This window comes from Gallinula chloropus, assembly GCF_964237585.1.
Source record: "Gallinula chloropus genome assembly, chromosome: 1".
Taxonomy (NCBI): Eukaryota; Metazoa; Chordata; class Aves; order Gruiformes; family Rallidae; genus Gallinula; species Gallinula chloropus.
In genome coordinates this window covers 79,419,406-79,439,615 of record NC_140085.1, presented here as the reverse complement: position 1 = coordinate 79,439,615, position 20,210 = coordinate 79,419,406, and the positions used below count along the sequence as shown (strand labels likewise).

General features: G+C 42.1%; 1 protein-coding gene across 1 annotated transcript in view; it reads left to right on the top strand.

Annotated features, from left to right (window-relative positions):
* DERA (deoxyribose-phosphate aldolase) overlaps window positions 1-13,934 on the top strand; it is a gene marked incomplete at its 5' end in the record, with an annotated part of 53,477 nt that extends 39,543 nt beyond the window's left edge. Inside the window, 3 exons of the mRNA XM_084275316.1 lie at window positions 7,669-7,781; window positions 11,679-11,828; window positions 13,543-13,934. Of these exons, the coding sequence (XP_084131442.1) occupies window positions 7,669-7,781; window positions 11,679-11,828; window positions 13,543-13,599 (320 nt within the window). The 3' untranslated portion in view covers window positions 13,600-13,934. The remainder of the gene's footprint in view (window positions 1-7,668; window positions 7,782-11,678; window positions 11,829-13,542) is intronic.
* Window positions 13,935-20,210: the final 6,276 nt, after the last annotated feature.

Below are 20,210 nucleotides of genomic sequence, written 5' to 3'. Positions count from 1 at the left end.
TTTTTTATGTGTAGGGAACAGAGTGGAAAAGGGGCTGATGCTGGCTGTTTGTCCTCTGAATGACAAAGAGCCTGGATGCTGGACAGATTCTGACTGTGGCATTAAGACTTGACTTTTAAATCTCAAAAATCAATCCTGCCTTTCTCTGGGTTAGAGTCAGAACAGAATCTTAAAATGTCTTTATCATAAGGTGTTGAAAAACACTCAAAATGACATTGAAGTGTCATGATTTTGGCTGTATTACATATGTTGGGAGTTTTTTTAATCTTTAAAATTCATATCACCTTCTTGATAAAGTAGACTGATTTTCTACTTGCCTCATTCAGTGTGGAGTATTTCAGAATGGATTTTAAGCAGCTATTTCTTCAATTTGAGTAATTTTGTTACAAGCTAATAGACAATATGTAAGCATACTTTAATGTTAACATATTTGTTTCAAAGTTGCTATCAACATTAAAAAGCACAAAGCTAAATGTGGTTGCTAAAACATGGTATGCAATATGCCATGTAGTGCTGTGATTCTAAGCAGCCATGCATATTTATTATTTTCTTCCAAACTGTAGTGCAGTTACTGGTATTTATGTCAGGGCTTTAGGTCTGTATCAGGTGTATAATATGTCATGTACTAGACAACATTTGGAGTGACTGAGGTGCATTGATCCAAACCCAAGAATGCCAAGAATGGAAGAGCCTTTCCTAGATCATTGCTGGTTTAATCATATCACAGTTTAGGGTAGTTTATCATTGTTTAGATTACTTTAAGTGTGACCAAGTAAACAGTGCAATTGAATTCAGTGTTTGTGAAGGAAGCTTAATGGGTAAGATTTTCCAACACGGTTTAGTTTCTCCCATAGTATTTTACTTTTTCACCCAGCCCAGGAGCAGGAACACGGGGCTCAGTGCTGAGAACCTGAGTGCCTGCACCTCATCTGAAAGGACAGTCCAGCCTTTAAGTTGCTCCTTACGGAGCAACGACCTGCTTTAGCAGGAACCTGCACGTTTACTGGTAGAGCAGTGAGAATGATTGTTGTGGTTCCTTCTCAAACACCCGGCATGCCTGTAGCTGCAAGTGATGGCTTTTGAACATTAAGGCGACCTGCAGAATTCAGCCATACTCTCTTTGCAGCAAGGGATCAGGTCTGATACTCTGTCCCACCAGGCATGCTGTGGAGAACTTTCACCAGATTTTATGCAGGTGCTGTGGCTGCTCTCGCCACTAGCGCACTATCCAGGCTTTTTTCAGTGTTTTGTGGTTCTTCTTCTCCCTTACCCCTTACCCTTTAGATATTTTGGAAGCTGATGGAAAAAAACACATCTTAAACCTAACGGTAATCAACATGATTCATTCCATGTACTGCTTCTGCTGCTCCTTTGACTCTGTTCCCTCTTCTCTCCACTGGATAAAATGCACCCTGGCTGCCTGCTTCAGTTTTGTCATGGGTATCATGCCAGAGGAGGGGTTGTGAGTTTGGGCATCTGAGGCCAGTGCTGTGCCACCAGCATTGCTTCCTGCCCTGGGAGTGCTGGGATGTGCTCTCAAGCTGAGCCTATGTTAGAGTAGAGGAGATTTGCGCCAATGACTCTTGTATTTTGTCTCTTGCTCAAAATCAGAAGGATTGTGGCAAAAAATAGCCCACAACATAGTCTGTGAAGGAAAACAGCATTGTGAGTGGATAATCAGAGAGGAAAGGTGTATTTTTTTCTCAGTGATTATGGTAAGGTGAGGGTTAGGTGTTGGGATATATTGATTGATTCTTCTTTCTACCTTTGGCTTGTCATGTGTCATTAGGCGAGATGCTTAACCAATTCCAGTAATGCCACCTGAAAAGTGAAATAAGGTTAGTATAGGTCAGACACTGGAAAGCTCTTGAATGTAATATATGGGAGATAGTTTTAAAAAAGCAAAATGAGATCTCAGTAAACATGGATCTTAACAAGCAGATAACGATACAAGGATTCCTTATGCTTCCCGGAGGTCCTACTAGTCACTCTTGGGTGGATCTCCTGCTGCTTGCTTTTTGGGGAGGAAGAGGAGTGGCTGTTCCAGCAGCATATAATTGTCTGAACTGCTCCTGCACCCTGACATGTCCCAACACTGCTTCTGCATGACAATATGGGAGGGGACTGGGAGTATGTTTCTTCCTGCACTTTAGTGTGGTTTGAAGCGTAAAGCCAAGAGCCACCATTGACAGGGATTCCAGCTGCGGCCTTTGAGCCTGGAGCACACGTCAGTTAGTTATCTTCTCTTTCACTATACTGAATGGGGATTGGATTGGAAGGAATGCTCTAAAAATAGCAAGAGTTCATGCTATATAGCTGAGCACTGAAGGTGGTATGAATCTTTACATTGAACCTTCTAAAGAAACATGTTTTAAATGAACACACAAGAAACTAATACTAATTAAGTAATAGTATTCTATGGAGACCTGTGGTAGACACTATAATAGTGCATTAGCGAGCCATGCATAATTCAGCGATGCTGAATTCTTTCAGACATCATCTGCAGGGAATTTGCATAAGTATGGACTTAATAATTTGTCCCTTCGTGTGTGTGTGTAAGTGTTCCTAAGGGCATCATTTGGCCTGCAAAATGCCCATTACCAGAGGTGTTGTACAAGAGAGGAAGCATCCATTCTGAGTCTTGAAAACCAAGCTGAGATGATGGGATGGGTCATTAGAAAGGTTGTCTTATTTGCAAACAGACATTAAACATGGAGCCCTATGATGAGATTATTTTTTAAATTTTTTTTACCCTCTCTACAGGCAGTTTTCCAAAATGAATTTTGAAAACCCATGCAGTTCACAGAAGACCAAGTTATAAGCTAGCATTTTTCAAAATGGCACCTTAGACATAGGTGTGTGAAAACATACATAGGCACCTAACCAAGTGGTCTGGCAGTGTAGCTGTGTGTGGTGTGGTTAAAGCTACTTGGTGAGCTACTGCTAAAATGGGTTGTCACAGCTTCATATTCTCTTCTGCTCCTCCACAGCGAAGTTCAGCTAGCAGGGAATGTATTTCATCTTGCCACTGGAGTAGGGTAAGGACATGTAAGTGGACAATTATGATAACTCAACTGACGAGAATTAGCTACTACATTAGCCTTCTATATCTTGCCCTGCCTTTTATTTTCAGAGGGTTGATAACCTGGACACCCTAGTCAGGCTAATTGTGTGTGAATCTTAAGGCCCTTATTTTAGATACTCATAGAATAGAAAGATGACTTGCTAATGGGGCTTTATGCACATTTGATAATGTGCTATTTTATCATTGCTACTAAACAGCAGAGGCTTTTGCAGGTCCCTTCAGCAGCATGCCTCTTTTTGCCATCAGTCCTAGAAGTCTTGGAAGGGTACGTGTTTACCCTATGTCACCACATATTGTTATATCTGAGTTGCACCAACCAAGATATATTTGTGCTCATTGCAAGTACTTACAAAGTAGTATGGTATAATTGTCCCTCTGCAAGCATCTCTCTCTAAACTCTGGTTTAAAACTGCCAGACGCATCTTTGTTCTTTATTAAAAGCAAAGCAACAACACAGTCTGTAGTTATCAGGAGATAATCGTTCCCCAAGGGCATTTGAAGCACTTCACAACCAAAAGGTTGTGATTACTCCACAATTGCTATACTGCTTATTATTTGTTATTGCTTAATTATGGAACCAGAGTGTATGTTTCCTGGAAGTTGTCATGTAAGTAAGATTCTCCAGTTTTCCTGCTCTGCTTCAATGTTACATGGATTGGGAAGTTTTGTAGCGTTTTGAGATGATATAGGGGGTGGCAGTAGGGTGGGCCAGTCATGACAGCTCTTCTGGCCTTTGTTAGGTCAGGGCTTTCAGTCTCTGCTCGGCCTTGTGCAAGTCACTCAGCTTCTGTACACCTCAGCTCTACACCTCTGCTCAGATGCTAACATAAATAAGGCAATCTGGTCTAGCAGGGGGTGTCCCTGCCCATGGCAGGAACTAGGGTGGAACTAGGTGGTTTTCGAGGTCCCTTCCAGCCCAAACCATTCTGTGACTCTTTTTAGAGTGTGCACATGTGGACTAAGTAAAAGCATATGTTTGGGTTAATGCTTAGGTTGTAGTGACACTGTTTAATTTAGGGTGAAATGTATTTCACTGGTCCTCTGAGGAGGATCATTAATCATTAGCTCACAAACCCTGTTTGTGGGACAGCCCACATTCAGCTGACTTATTTTGAGTGGGCTGTGGCGAAGAGCAGTGGCTGAGGGTTGTGCATGTATGGGGGTTGAGAGCGCAAGGAAAGAGGGCATTTAATATCCTAAGATACTCTAGCTGAATTAAAATTTCATGAGATGTGTGACCCCAGCCCAAGTGGTCTGGCTCCCAAAGGCACTGAGACCTTGGTTGCTCTTGGCCAGAGAGAGCCTCTCAAACAAAGGCTTTGGCACTGTTAGCATCTCTTAAGGTTTATTGAGATTTCCACCTCTGGTGAAAGTACGGTGATGCAGTTGGTGCTCACCAGGCTGTGGTGCTGTCCTGTATCACACACGGGTGGGTTTCTAGGTTGGCAGCACGCCCACCTGAAGCAGGCCTGCAATGCTGCTGTGTTTCAAAAGGGCTTTGATGTTTCCAGTCTTTACTGATTCAACGAGTCTTACATGACTCGCCTCCTTGAAAGGCAATGTACCGTTGTGCTTACACATTGGAAAAGAGTAGAAAGCCTGGCCTTTCCCAGGCTCACTGGACCTAGAAATCTACCCTGAAGAACTCATATTTTTAAGTCTTTGATTTAATGTTTCACCACTTCACGTAACCTACTCTAAGGAAGGGGAAACCCACCCAGCACGTATTTTATCATTAGCCTTGGTTCTTCGAGTGTATATGTTGTTAGGAAGATGAGAAGGGTGGTAAAACCGAGTTTTTAAATCATCACCTAAGTTTCCAGATGAAAATCCTGTTGAACTCCAATCCTTAGGCTTGTTTTCGAAAACTTGAATAAGAAATAGACTTGGTGAAACTCCCTTATTGTTACAAGGTTGGCGTAAAGTCTAGTTAATGAGGTGCTTTTTACATCCATGGTTGATTTTTAAATCTCCCTTTTCATTCCTGAAAACTAAATGTTAATAGCACCTTCCATTGTGGCTCCCTCTGCTAGCGTGCTTCTTCTGTCTTCTTCGAGAGGCTGCATGCAATCCTGCTAGCAAACTCTTGTGTCATAAATAGAATTTGTTCAGGAAATAAAAATGTATTGTTTTCATTGTTAGAGGATGCTACTAAATTGGCTGTATGTTTGTCTAATAATCACATCTAAAGCTGATTATTCTGGTAATAGCCTTAAGATATTATTTAAAAATAAATATATAAATGCACTACTTTTGAACTAATACTAGTTTTTAATCTCTTCTTGTTTCTATGAAGTCTGAATGAGATTTTCAAAATTGAATAATAATTTGATCCGTTAATCTTTTGAAGCTAGTAATTTTATTTTCCCCTCTTTGCAGTCTCTGAGGCTCGCAAATGAATAGAGCTTCATTACTGGAGTCTGCATTTAATAACCATTATCCATTATCTTGTAATTAAGACTCCCTGTAACGAATCATGAGGACAATGCAAAAATACATAGTACATTTCTTTAATGAACTGGAAAATGTTCATCTTGTTCTATTTAGTAATGAGTTGCTGAATAGTCGTTAAATCCACTGGAGAATAGAGCTAGATGGATTTTGAAGACTATCTTGAGTTTGTGGTTAATCTATTAGAATTAAAATTTCATCTTCTATTTTTATCAACAGCTGATTAGAAGTCATTCTGTTTGACCAAATTGATTAGAAGACCATATACAAGGGCAGCTGTTGTTTAATGAAAGTTTTTAATGAAACTGTACCACAGAGACTTGTAATTATAAGACTTATAAAAGCTTTGACTTACCTTAGACTAGAAAAAATGAAAAGTATTGCACTGAAGGACTTTAAGTGCTACGTTTCGAAAGGGAAATTAAAAATATAATTTGGCGATGTTGAAGTTTCACTTCCACTGTTACTTGTTTTAATGTGACTATCAGATGTCTGCAGTGTCTCTCTGGGAAGGAGCAGCTCTGAAATGTGTAACTCAATTGTCTCTCCTCTGTGCTCCCTTCCTTGCAGAGCTCCATCAGCTACTAATTGCCTCTTTTGCACATTGCACTGTCTCTGGAGTTAGAACTTTTTTTTTTCATAGGTATCTGTTTCTCTGCAGAATGAGGATTGTCATGGGAGGGCGCAATTTAATCACCAGCGGGCTGCTGAGATGGGAAGCCTACGGAGAGCACCCGTGGTCTTACAAGACAGGATGTTAGTGTTACCCTTCCCTTATGTTTAAACTGCAGGGTGCAGAAACACACCTGGCTTTGTGTGAGCTTCCCATCAGGCAGAGGCCGAGCTGTGTGCCAGTCAGCCGTGTCATCGCGGGTACGGGTCTCGGGAGCGTGCCGTGGCACAGCCTCGAAACGTAGTCTAGGCAACTCTTCAGTTTGAGCCAGTAGTGAACCTTTCCTTGCTTGGCTCTAGGGGATGTTGTAGAGGCATCATCATTCAGGTAAGAGACAAAATGGACCCTAAGCCAAATTTGAAGTGGAAGCAGATGCAGTTCCAATTGACTTAAGTGGATGATGCGCTACTGCACGATGTTTGAATTAGCCCTCCTCTTCTCCCGATTACTTCTGATAATTAATGATCCCACAGTACACCTTTTCTAAGAAGTAGGTTCCCAGGGATGAAGTGTGCCCTAATGCAATTAAGGGATTTTTGTCATTGTATTGTGTCAATGCAGGATCATACTCTGCAAGGCAATTCTTTTTTTTTTTTGTTAGCTTCTTAGCTTTTTGTTGTGTTTTACTGCAGGATTTGTTTTAAGCCAACCCAGAAGTACAAGAAGGCACAAGAACACTGCAAAAGTATTCAGGATAGGCAGTGGAGAATATTGTTCACAAGTGAGAAACTAGAAAAAAATAAGCCAAGGCTAGCTCTCCTTCTTTAAATAACACAGGTGTTTTGACCTTGTTACTGCATTATATCAGACTGTGGCTTTAAGTATAGTAATTTGCAATGGGAAAATTGCAGAATGCGTAAGAAGGGAGTTTTTCCCCTGTTTACAGTATTGCACAGCTGGATTTGTAAATACATGTGGGATTTCTTTTTCTTTCACTTTAAACAGCTGCAGGTCATGCAATGATAGACCATCAAATGTGAGATGAAACAGATGCAAAGTTAAAAAAAAAAAAACCATGATGAAAATTGTTTTTATTCAGAATGATCCTTGTGAAAATACTGAGATGTTGATTTATATGCAAAATTTGTTCAGTGGCAATAATTTCCATTGTTGTGGTTAGTCAAAGCCATTCCTGTTAATGTATGTAAACGTATATATTGAGTGACCACAGAGGAACATATATTGGGCTGTCCTGAAGAGGTTGTTGGTCTGATAGCTAGAGCTGGGATGTTCATTTAGCCTCTGGAATGTCTGACTTGCTGTGAATCTGGATGGGTGTCATCCTCCTCCTCTGTCTTCAGCCAGGTCAAGTTTGGCACGGATACCGTAGAGACAGACGTATAAAGGAATGTTCCATAATTGCTGTGAAGCATGAGGACATCTTTGGAGGGTGTAAACTCTGTATGTGCAGAGATGCTCCTGTTTTAAAACTATCATAAAGCTATTTACTTCCATACAGGTTCTGATTTTATAAAGACATCTACAGGAAAGGAGGTGGAAAACGCGACCTTTCCAGTCGGTGTAGTCATGATGCGAGCCATTAGAGAGTTCTACTGGCAAACTGGCAACAAGGTAATTCTCACTCCCTTTATAAAAATTGACCACAGGCTCACTCAGAAGGAAATAAGACTGTAATAGTTTCAAAATGCAGAGCATATAAATCCACATACATTAGCTTACTTAGTGGCTATTTGAGCAATATGTAATGGGCCTTCTCTCTTGTATTTCTCACTTGATTTGCTAATATTTGTATTCTAAAAAAAAAGAAGCAAGCAGCACTTCTGGCTTTCCTCCCTTGAATAACTGTCACTTCATTCCCTAAAAGCTCATGCAATCTTGCTGCATCTCCTGCTGTGTTTGGGTTTGAGTTTTGTCTCACCATTTAAGGTATTTAAATGGTAATGTCCATTAAACCCAGGGCAAATCTCAAGCTGACAGTGACTGGCGTACTCCCGTAAACCTCAGTGGAGAGGTTTATACCCATGGAGAGTTTATACCCATGGAGAGACTGGCCAGTGCACACAACTGTATTTTCAGACTTTGTTCTGGCAACTCAAGGGATAAATTCTCTTTTCTCCCTTGCCAGAGGGGCTTTCCAAAGGGACAAGAAGGCTGATCCAGTTGTATCCTTTTGTCTGGGAGTGATGGATGGACAGACAGACAAGAACCAAAAGAACATTATGGCCTGGTAACATTTACCTATCAGATCACTCTCAAGTGATGTCAGTGGAGGCAAGGAGCTGGGGGGGGAGCATACGACAGAGCCACAGACGTGCATCCATGCTTGGGCTGAAGCAGTGAGAAAGCAGGAGGTTATCCAGGACAGCTTAAGCCACCTCTGTCCTCCTCCATCTGTGGGCAAGTGAGGGATGCCAGTTAGGTCTGGTGCTGGTGTTCAGCAGTGGGCTTTGTCCTCACTTGCAGCCTCAGGAAAGGAAACCATATGTCTAGCTAAGACCCTCTCCCCATTTCTGGGTCAGCCTTCTGTCCTCTCCATCTCACCCTTTTGTCCCCTCTGCAGGTGGCCTTTCAAGGTATGATACTAGGACATGGCATGAGCAGCGGGGTAGGGACTGAGATGGTTTCAGGGGCTTTTGGAGAACATTGACAGCAGGTTAGACGTTTGTCCAGCTGGTCCCTGTAGTCATCCAGATGAGGCCAGCGTGGATCCCTGGACTCTCCTCATCTCCCTGCCCGCATCTCCCTCAGCCACACAACAACTCGAGCAGCTCCCAAAGTCTTGCTTCTGCAGCAGAATCATCGCTGCTGCCAACCTGCAAGAGATCCCTGGGGCTGGGTGACTCACCTCTGCACCCCTGCTGCTCGCGGGAGCTGTGCGCCAGAGGTTGGGCTCTGCTGCATTAACTCAGCTTTGTACCTATAATTGGATATAACTGTTGAATTCACCTTTTGCTTTAAAAGGATGCATTCATGGTATAAAATGTGTTATTAAGAATGAGTGCTTATGGCTGCGTGCATGTGTGTGTCAGTGAATTAGATGTAAACTGACTTCATGTGCTTTTATTAACTGAAGACAATATTATCAGTGACAAGAGATTTCTAAATGGTTTCTTTAACAAACTAATTTTGCTGCTGCAGGGACGCTTTCTAGCAAGGCGTTGGCTAGGAAAAACAGGTTAATGCAGAAATTAAACTTCTTCGAGGAAAGGAACAAGTTGCAGAGTAACATTTATTGAATGATAAGCTGTGGTGGTGATATGAAAAGTGTGGAATATAATGGGAAATAATCTTTTCCTGTCATTATTGAAGGACATACATAAATTGGTTTTTCTGTTGGGAAAACCCCCAATCCAGAAAAACTTATTACTTTTAATAATATAAGGTGAAGAGAAAATTCTTGAGGAGATGAACTTATTAAGCAAAATAATGAAATGCTGTGAAACAGCAGGAAAGTGGTAGCTGGACTTTGTACTGCTCTTGAATTAAATTCCAACACCCCCCCTTCCTCTTTGCGTTTTTATGGCAGTCAGATGTGCCGTTTGGAAAGCTGGTAGATGGAGGAGAGGACAGGCTTGTCTTTGTCAGCTTTTTTTGCAAAGAAAGGAGCTTTCAGAATTTGCTGAAAGGGGAAGGAATTCTGCATGGTGTTTTTAATTCTCTTATTAACTCTATTTTACTTGGTTTTGCCACAGATTATCTCAAAGAGCTGTAACATTTCTAGGAAGAAATCTAAATTTGAATTTCATTAGAATTTCTCTTCCTGAGGGAAAATACGTTCCCACTATTTTAATGTATTGTCTAGAAGATGCTTTTCCACTTGCTGTGGTTTAAATTCCTTTTAGAAATTTAATGTTAACAGGTATGTGCATACGCTCACACATCTGTCTGTTTGTCCATCTGTCCGTCCATCCATCCATCCATCCATCCATCCATCCACAAAATCACAGTCTTCATGTTTTGGATTTATCTAGCTTTTTCTATCATTGTTCTTTATGTTCTTCCTGGAAATACTCTGTTCTCATAATGCATGAAAGAAGGATTTGCCCTGTGTGTATTTGTCCCAAAATCACTATAAAAAGAATTTACCAAACACATTAAAAGAAGATACTGTTAGATTCCACTCTCACATGTGTAAGGTACAAGGAAACCCTGAAAGCAGTGAGGTTTCAGGAGTGTCCCTACAGAAATCAGAGCGATGATTCTTGCAGAAGGCATCTGACAGGAAGGAGCACCCCAGGTAAAGGTTTATGGCGGAGGGAAGTGTAGGGAGAGAATCACTGTGTGCTACTGTACAGATTGTTCAGATTCAATTTTTTTCCCCCTTCTTTTGATGCAGTAACACTTTTTCTAATTCTCCTTGTTTTTCATGAGTTTAACAAGCTGCTGCAGGCTGACAGTTTGGCTAATGCAGGAGACAAAATTTTTGATGAGGGACTTGATGGCTGCATGTCACAAACTCTGTCTCAGAATGAGATGCATTTGACTGGCCTGTAAGCAGAAGACTAGTGCTAGGGGTGCATGCCAAGTCACCTCAGTGCTGGCTCTGCACAGGAGGTTGATCATGGGATCCAAGACATGCTTTACCTCAAAGATAGGTTCTTCTTGATGTGTGTACCTCTACATACATGGCAGTTCACTTGACCAAATATGACACACATCTCACATCAGGTGACTGAAAGCATATCCAGCGTGTGTTGTGAGAAAAATTTTGTGGTTTCTCTGAAGCATCAAACTTTCAAATTTTGGTAAAGACAGACCTAATTTAATTCCCATCTAGAAATTTTTACAGAAAATTAAACCTGATAGGTTTAAGTGAACAGCCCAATCGTGTAGAGCTGTGGTACACAGGCTTTTTATGAAGTGCACCCATCTCTTACTGCTCTCCACATGTGTCAGCTGCCTTGTGTGCTTTATTTCAGGATCTTTAGTGTTATGTTATTGCATGTGTGTTTGTTGTTATGTATTTGGAATGAGATTGTGACATGGACTCTACGTGATATGCAGATATCCCAGGTCCCGCCTAAATCCCTTGGCCTAATATGTGCTATGGGCAAAGTACTGCCCAAGGGGGTTGTGTAATCTCCTTCTCTGGAGATATTCAAGACCTGTCTGGATGCCTACCTGTGCGACCTGTCCTAGGGAACCTGCTTTGGCAGAGGGTTGGGTTCAATGATCTCTTGGACCCTTCCAACCCCTACGATTCTGTCATTCTGTGATACTCCCATTAGGCCTCAAACCCAGCTCCTGAGAAAGTGGCCTGGGGTCAGAAGTATTCCTCCCTCAGTTGCTGTCCCTTGGGATGAAGATGGAATCTGTCACAGTGATGGTTGAGGCTCGATAGTTCTCAGCACTTGTCCAGAGCTTATGCTGTTTGCAGTCAGGTACTTACTGAGTAGTTACATGCACCACAGGCACTTTGAGATGACAGATGCTGGTTGCTCTTCTGGAGTTGCTGATGAATGAAAACATGTATTGCACTTCTCTTTTTTTTCTTTTTCCTATAAAAAGGTTGGATTTAAACCTGCTGGGGGCATTCGGACGGCTAAAGAAGCTATTACTTGGCTTATGCTGGTGAAGGAGGAGCTGGGTGTGGAATGGCTAACACCAGAGCTCTTTCGCCTGGGTGCCAGTAGTTTGCTGGAAGACATCGAAAAGCAGGTTAGTTGTTAATGGTTTTCAGCTTGGTGGAGAAAAAAATAGTTTTTCAAAAGGTGCTAGCTTACTGTTTTTGCAGAGTGTGCTTTTTTGGTGCTGTTTAAAACATAATAGAACATACATCTAATTCATTATTAAGTACTGGTTCACTTCCAGCCTAGTATTTCTTTAAATTTGGCCTGTCTTTGCAGACATCTGGGACTCTGATATTCCAGCATCTGGCAATTGCCTGGGCCAGGTTTGCAATGCCCTGAGCAGAGGCTCGGTTTGTACATATATGGACTCTTCTGCCAGTGCATGATGGAGCACTCCCTTGTGCTCCTGGATGTTGCCAGTTCACCTGACCCTCAAAATATCTTGCAGACCCTTTGTGTCACACTGCAGCACACAATATATTTCTGTGCTGTGGAGAAAGTCACATCTCATCCTACACGTGGTAATGCTGATAAAGAAGTTTTTACATATTGATTATTTCCTAGGAAAGAAAAGCAATTGCCTCCTACAAAGCCTCATTTTTCTAATTGCTTTTATTTTTGTGCAGGCTGGTCACCATGTTTCCTGTCAGACAAATAGTGTATGTGGTACAGTGTCAATTTTCAGTTCCCACTGGGAAGTAGGGTTCTGACCTGTCATGACCTACCTCACTGGTGCAGGGTGTCAGCCCTGTAGGATACAGCGTAGTTGAGAGCCAGTGTAGTATCACAGGAACTACTAAACCATTAGGGCTGCTGAACTTTACTCCTATGTGCATTAAACCCAGGAGATGAAGTGATACCAGCTTTAACTAAGACAAAAGTTTGAGAGTCCTCGTGCTGTTGCTGGTGGTAGGAGAATGTGAGATGTAGGGGATTTGGGGGAGAAAGAAAGCATCTGTTTCCTTCCCCACCCTTCCTAGCAGCTGAAATACTGACATGTTATAAGATGTCAGGGGAATATTCATCACTGTTGAAAACCCCTGGCTCACTCCTTGCATTTCTTCATTGCCAGGCTGCTTCTGCCTTGCTTGTGACCTAAAACCATGCCCCCGATTATGAGATAGCAGCATGAGCTTTCCTGTTGCCACTGCCATCACTGCTGAGTCTTACAACACAACCAGTCATTGTCACACGATTCGTTCTGATTCCTTAGGGGTGGCATCCCTTTACCTGCCAGGGCTTGCACAAATGCCCCAGTCATGACTAAAGTTCTGCTATACTCTGCCATCCAAAAACATGTAAGATAACATGACCCAATCATTACATTCAACACAACAAACAGACCTTTAAAAACCAACCAAACAAACATAGGAAATGGGGAGAACACTCCCTCACCCCCAAGACAGCACATTTAAAAGAATACTTTGAAATGAGCCATAAAAGCATGAGCAATTTTGGACACTTTAAATATTAAAAATTAATACTGAAATCATGAAAATTGGATTACAGTGGGAGAAAAGCATTGTCTTCTACCTGGCTGTTTTTGAAAGCTTAATTAAAAGCAACAAGCATCTTTGCCTTTTTTCTTTTCTTTTTTTTTTCCAAGCAAAGCAGCAAGATCCCTTAGTTCAGATCCTGTAAAGATATAGATATATATATATATAAAAAGTTATATTACATCATATTTTATGCACACACACGTACAAAAATATCCATCATCTTCATCTGGCACGCCTTTAATTTGTTACTTCCTTGACACTTTCAGATTTATAGTCATATAAAAATTTCCTTTTTTCTTGCAGATTTTCTACCATGTGACTGGCTCTTGTGCACTTCAGCATGACCTGGCAACGGCTTAGACACAAAATCGACTTGGGATTACTTTTACAAAAGAGGTCTTTAAGCAAACAGCATTCACAAGTCTTCTGACAACCAAGTGCATATGGTAGAATTAAAGGCCTAATTCTACCTTCTTCATATTTTATAGTATTTAAAAATATGCTCAAGCCTGCTGGTTGTACTTGATCCAAAAGCAGAAAAAAAATGGTAATTCTGAAATAGTTAAATAGTTAATACTTAGAGATTTGCAAAGTTAATCTTGCAAAGTCTTCCTCAGACTAGCCTGAAAGGCTTATTAATGGCAACACTGAAATACTATGAAAAAGATTTAGGTGGCCTGGTAACTCTTTGCAGTCGCAGAATATGAAATATCTATGGAATGTTTCAGATTGCTAATTAAGAGCTACAGATCTTGGAACAGCTTTCCATTCACCTCAGACAAAATCTTCTGCCACAGATGTGTTGCACTGTTAATTGTTATGTTGATTCAGTTTTAAGCGCTGTAACCTGAGAAAATGAAACTTGGGTATTGCTTTCTTTTATAAAATGTCTCTGTAGCAAAAAGCCTTTTTCTTTATTGGGTTGGGTTGGGTTTTTTTATTTTTCCCCCCCAAACTTGGGCACAGACATCCATATTTAGACCCTCGAATAAAGGTGGCTTGATTTCTAGAACAGCTGAGTATCCACAGTTGCTCCTGAAGTTAATGGGAGCTCTGGGTGATCAGAACAACTGAAAATCAAGCAGCCTCTATATAGGTGCCTAACTATGCATTCAGGGGCCTATTTTTAGGCATTTCATTTTTTAAAATTTTAGTCTAACTTGCTTAGAAGCTCCTGTTCCTGTCTCCTGTCATTTTCAAACACATTCATGCAAATCTTTCCATTTTAATGTTAGGGGGGTTGCCTGTCAGTTTGCAGGTGTCACTGCTATGCTGGCTGAACTCCGACTTTGCGCTTTTAAAAGCAGGTCTTTCATTTGAAAGGCGGTCTGAATTGAGTCCTGTATGGGGTTTACAGCCTTAATATAAAAAGTACTTTTCTCACAGCACGTTAAGAATAATACCAAAATCATCAACACGTTTTGAATATCAGACTGGAGCTAGTAGATTCATTATTTCAGAACTGCATTCTGCTCACTAACTAGAGTTGTACTAAAAACTTAATTATCTTATCATCACGACTAGTCTCACTGACTTAAGTAGGTCTCATCGGGGAAGTAAGAGGAGGAGGATTTTGCTGTAAATCAAACTACAAGATACATTTATTACTAAGAGATCTGTGCTTCATAAAGATAATAACCCAGTTATTTATCTGGTTATACCACTTGAATCACTAGTGGTCTACCAAACACCTTGGACAGATGGGAAAGCTGAATAGGGGATAAAAAATAGCATCAGAGAAACAACAGGAAGCACAATCCTATATGCAGTGCTCAGTACTAAAAATAGGCCTTAATTTCCCAGGAAGTAGTTCATCCAAAGCTCTCAGCCTTTTTCTGGTTTAGGCTTTGCAGAAAATGTTTAGGCAACACAGAAAATGAGAACGAGCTGTGACTGTCATTTCACACATGTATTTTCCTAGAAAGTGGCCTTTTTTGCTACTGGTTTTCCTTCTGATTTCACCGCCTGTTTCTTGAAGGAATAACCCAGTGCCTCTTTGCATATTTAGAGGAGAAGTCTGCTGCTGAGCTTTGGGAAACACAGAGGCCCTTACGTGAAGTCAACTCCCATCAGGTGCTCACCAGGTTGACCCTCTGCCATGCCCTCCTCGCAACGACACACTGAATTCTGCTGCTGTTTAGCTCCATAAATGTTAGACTGTATTTCAATACTTACATTACAGAGAGATTCACCTCACTTGAAAAATCCACTTCTTTTTTTTTGTGTGTGGTGGTGGGGTTTTTTGACATTTAGGGTGAGACAGGAGCTGTTTTTTGGAGTTGCTTTAGTTTCAAGGTGAAGCACTCTGTGTGGTTCCTTAAAATTAATGAAGGTCCAGCTTTGCCATCTAACTATTTAACGTGAGTGCCTCTGAGAACAGCATCACTGTTTCCATGGGAGCTGCGTGTTGATTAATGAACTTGCCAGGAGGAATTGTTTATATTTCTGTTGACAGCCCTTCCCTCCCCCCTGCTTCTTTTGATGGGCTGCTGCTGGTTACTTTGCTTCAGAGGGAACAGGCTCCGTTTGCAGAGGGAGAGGTATGGCTTCCTGAGAAGTCGAAGATAGCTGCTTCTTTTTTCCATGAACAATACAAGCACGCCTGTGTGAAATACTGTGCAACTCCAAGCCAACCGGTGTTTTGAGAGATGCTGGACTGGAAAGTAATTTAAACATTTTTTTTTCTGTTGAAACCTGTAATTTTGGGGAAAAAAATGCAAAAGTAAGAAAAGAAAAAAGTAAAAACAAGAAAATAAAGTAAAAGTAATGGAATCTGTGAACACATTCAAATAAAGGTGATTCTGGTCTTGGGGTTGTTTTTTTCAGTGAGTAAGCATAAGGCTCGGTGTTACAGAGTGACTGGTTGTCTTTGTTAGCTTCTCCATGACTCAGGTGTTCTGTACTCATACTCCCTGTGGTTGTGGACCCTCGACTTGACCCATCTCCTTGTCTCTCACTCCTACAGAAGCTGCTGGTACCCGCTAGATATTGGTCTGTTGACAGCCCTAGGTGATGCAAGAGCATAAATCTGGGCTAGGGGTCTTATCAGGAGCAGCAGGGGACCAGGCTGGAGACATACCACAAGGCAGGAGACAGCTACCATCAGCACAGGTCTGAGGTCCATCCTGGATGCAGAGGCAGGGATGGAGACAGGCACTCCTGCAGTGTGGGTCAGGGAGGTGCTGAGGGCTGTGGGCTGAGCTGACGGAGGCTTCTGGACCCTTGCTGTGGGTGGGGGGGGGATGCGCAGGGCCAGAGGCATCACAGGGGTGTTTGCAGTACTGAGCTGGTGCGAGAGCCAAGCACAGCGGCGTTTTGAGCTCAGGCTGGTGGTTGGTGTCACAGGACATCCACCCTCAGCCACAGGGAGCTGGGATTGCTCCCAGCATGGTCTCCCAGGCTTGCTGCCCTTCACACTGACCAGCATGTCCCTCTTGTCCATCTTTCCCATCGCTGCCACTTAGTTCCCGTGGTCAAGGGGCAGTTGAGGTTTATCGAGGTTGCTGTGACTGATTGTCACACCTGCAGGCAGCACGGGAAAGGGGACAGGGACCTGAACTCAGCTGGGAACTGAGGAGGGGGCAGCGCTCTGTCACTGCACAGGCTTTGGGAAAAGTTCAGATTTAGAGCTGTGCTTCAGGCCATTAGGAAAGGAACAGGCAATTATGTGCTCCCATCTAAATATATTTCCGAGTATAACATATGTTTTCTGCAAGTCGGTCTTGTATACTAATTTTTTATTTTTATAACACTTATTCATTTAGTGTTTTAAATAGCTTCATTTTGTAGACCACATTACTTTGCAAAGCAGAGAATAAATTCAAGAAAGTTGAGTAGAAACTGCAAATCTGGAAGATTCTGCATCAGCTTATTTACAAGAAGAGGGAATTGGGAGAGAGGGTAAGCTTTTTTTCTGGTTTGTAGGAAACAAAGATATTAAATAGTAATTATATGTGAAGTGTACATATCAGCTGGGGCAAGTAATACTTTGATATCTTTATTTCATCAGTCCTATAAGTTCATTCTTTCATTTCCTTTGTGAAGCAGGGAACATACATTATATACCATAGCACATGCTACTGGGACAGGAAAAACTGATCTACTTTTAATTTTATTTTGCTCAATTGGAATTTTGGCTCCTTGCCTCCCCTGGGCTGGGGGACCGTGGCAGGGGGAAAGAAAACACAAAAAAACAACAGCAAGTTTTATCCAATTCTTGGGGAGCTTTTGCTGAAATTACTAGAGCTGGTATCTGGGTGACAGGTATAGTGTGCAGCAGGAGCAGGAGGAGGGAATTGCTTTTAATTACATGTAACCTGCCCAGGAAAGAAAAAACAGAATTGTCCATCTGGTCAGTCTTATTTAATAAGACTTGGTTGGGCAACCAAGGTTAAGAGTGATCTTAACATATAAAGACATCATAGGTAAAATTACTTTTTGTCCATTTGTATTAAAATCTCAGAACGCTGGGACTGTGCTAAATTAGGAGTTGGTAAGAGTTGGAAAGAAAGAAGCATCAGGAAAGCTTGTAGACCAACAGTAACCACTTCCCAGGAGACAGTGTGACAAAGTTGTCTTAATATCCCTTTAATGAAACTTAACATTGGTGCAATGAAGGAGAGCCAGCAGGATGCTCTAGCCATTCCTGATGAGTCTAGTGATTTTAAGGGGTTCTGTTTTGAGCACTGGGGACATCCTGTGGATTGCTAATTCTCAGAAATTGCAGAAAAGCTGGTCTTCTGGAAACAAAGTCTTCTTGAGGCATAACAGTTTTTGATCTCTGAGATGACAGGGAGTGTTTGAAAACGCTGAATTGGAAAAGTATCAGTTTAGAATGGCTTCCTTTGCTGAGATGAAAACAAAGGATTTTTGGAAAGAGCATTTGCAAACTGAGGAAGCCATACTGGAATTGACTACGCTTGTTTTTTCAAGTCTTCCTTTCTCTGCGGGGGGAGTAGAGGAAGGAGCTTTGCCGGCTCAGCTGGTGGAGATTAGCATCATCTCCGTACAGTACAGTGTTGTATAAAACCAAACCCCAAAAGGCATGATGGTTTGCCCAGGAAAACAAAGGAAAGCTTTGTATGTTGATTTTTCTGTTGCAATAGTAGCACCAGCTCTGTTTTCATTCAAAGATTTACAGGGGCTCTCACCTATTTACTAGCTATAGCAAGAGAACAAGCCAACCAGCCAACCAGTTCACTTCCCATGTCTGGGCCAAGGCCAGCGACCAGGCTGGATTGGTAATCTGGTGGGTTAGGGGGGAACCTGGAGAGCAAGTGGGTTGATGGAGGAGTTTGCTAAAGCTTGCCATTGTGCCTGCTGGCTGCAGGAACCATCCCCTGCTCTTACTAACCTAGGGATAGGAGGTGCTAAAACTGCCTGATTACTAGTGATTACTGGTCTATGGAGAACTTCCCCCCACCGCCCCACACCACCCCCCAGCCCCAGTACTCAGACCTGAGCAACCAGCTTTTGAGGAGAAGCTGGAGAATGCGTATATTCTCCGTGATTTAATTTAATTACACGTAAGTTGATTAAGGATTTTATCTTCATTTCCAGGGGAAATGAAACATTCAGCCGGCATCGTGTCAGAAGGCTGGCTGAAGGCTGCTTTCTGCTGCCTTCAGCAGAGCCTTGGGCTTTCTTCAGAGTACAGGCGCTGGCTGACCCAGAGCGTGATTTCTTGCTCTAACTTATTTAAAGGCCTGAATTGAACCAGAGCGAAGGAGGAGTGAGTATCCAGGCTCTGAACAATAAGTGCTTTGTGTTCTAGTTAGCACAAATCTGTCCGATTCAAAAAGAAAAACCCCCATGAATGCCATCACCCCATCTAATAGCGACTGTAACGAGGCCTCTGGGAAGGCAGTGATGGGAAGATGTGGGTAGAGAAAAAACAGGGGTAAAAAGTGAAGTTGTGAGAAGTAAGAGAGATCATCGCCACCGCTGTTACTGCTTCACAGAAGTGTAATCTTTTGTGATCTCTTTGGAACAGGAGGTAAATAATAAAACACAAGGGAGGGGAAAATTTAAAATAAATGTAGCTTGTGAGTGCATGTTAAAACAGATGTCAGATTAAAAATAACTGAAAAAGAAATTCTACTGTAGGGGAAAAACTGCTTTTTCCTTCAACATTTTATATTCCACCTTCATTAGGCGGAAAGTGAAAGAGCTGTAAAGCAAAAGGGGAACTTTTGTTGTTTCCCTCTGAACTTTAAGAGAAACCTAATGCAAGCACAGGGGGGATGCTCTGTGGCACGTGGTGCTGGAGCAATTCTCAGGGTGAAGCCCAAAAGCAGCGAGGATGTTAAACAGATGCAATCTGTGCACCGAGCCCTGGGACTCAGTGCTTCAAACCTGCGGTGCTGCACATCCAGGTGGTTTCATCCTCTCCATCCTCCCCCCACCTTAACTCCCTTCAGGATTGACGAGTCCTCTAATGTAGAAAAATAAACCCTGCAATCTGGTAGGATCACACTATCCAGTAATGCCCCTCTAACTATAGATCTGGGCACCAGGGACTTCATTCTGATTTCTTCAGCACTTTTAAATGGGCTGTTTCAGTGCTTGGTGACAGCAGAGTGGGGAACTTCTACACAAACACGTGTTTTTCCCCACGCGGCAGCTGGACCACACTCGTCTTCGGAGGTGGCAAGCACTCACAAAAATACCAGTGCCACTCTCTAAAGTAGTGTCATCCTGGGTCTCTTCTAGCTGAATATGCTTCTGAATGGCTCCTAAAAATTCATGGCCTGAAAAGTGACCTGCCCTGCGCCTGTTTAAAGCTCAAGGAGCCTTCAATAAATTCCTTGAAGACATGCTGAGGGTGAACTGGGAACCACTACCTTTCTTGGAGGTTGTGTGTTGAAGGTTGTATGAAATTTGCTGTCTCTTGCTAAAACATTTGTCCTGTTCAGATTAGCTAATGAAATGAGAACAATCTTTATATGGTTTACTACCTTATTCCTGAGTTC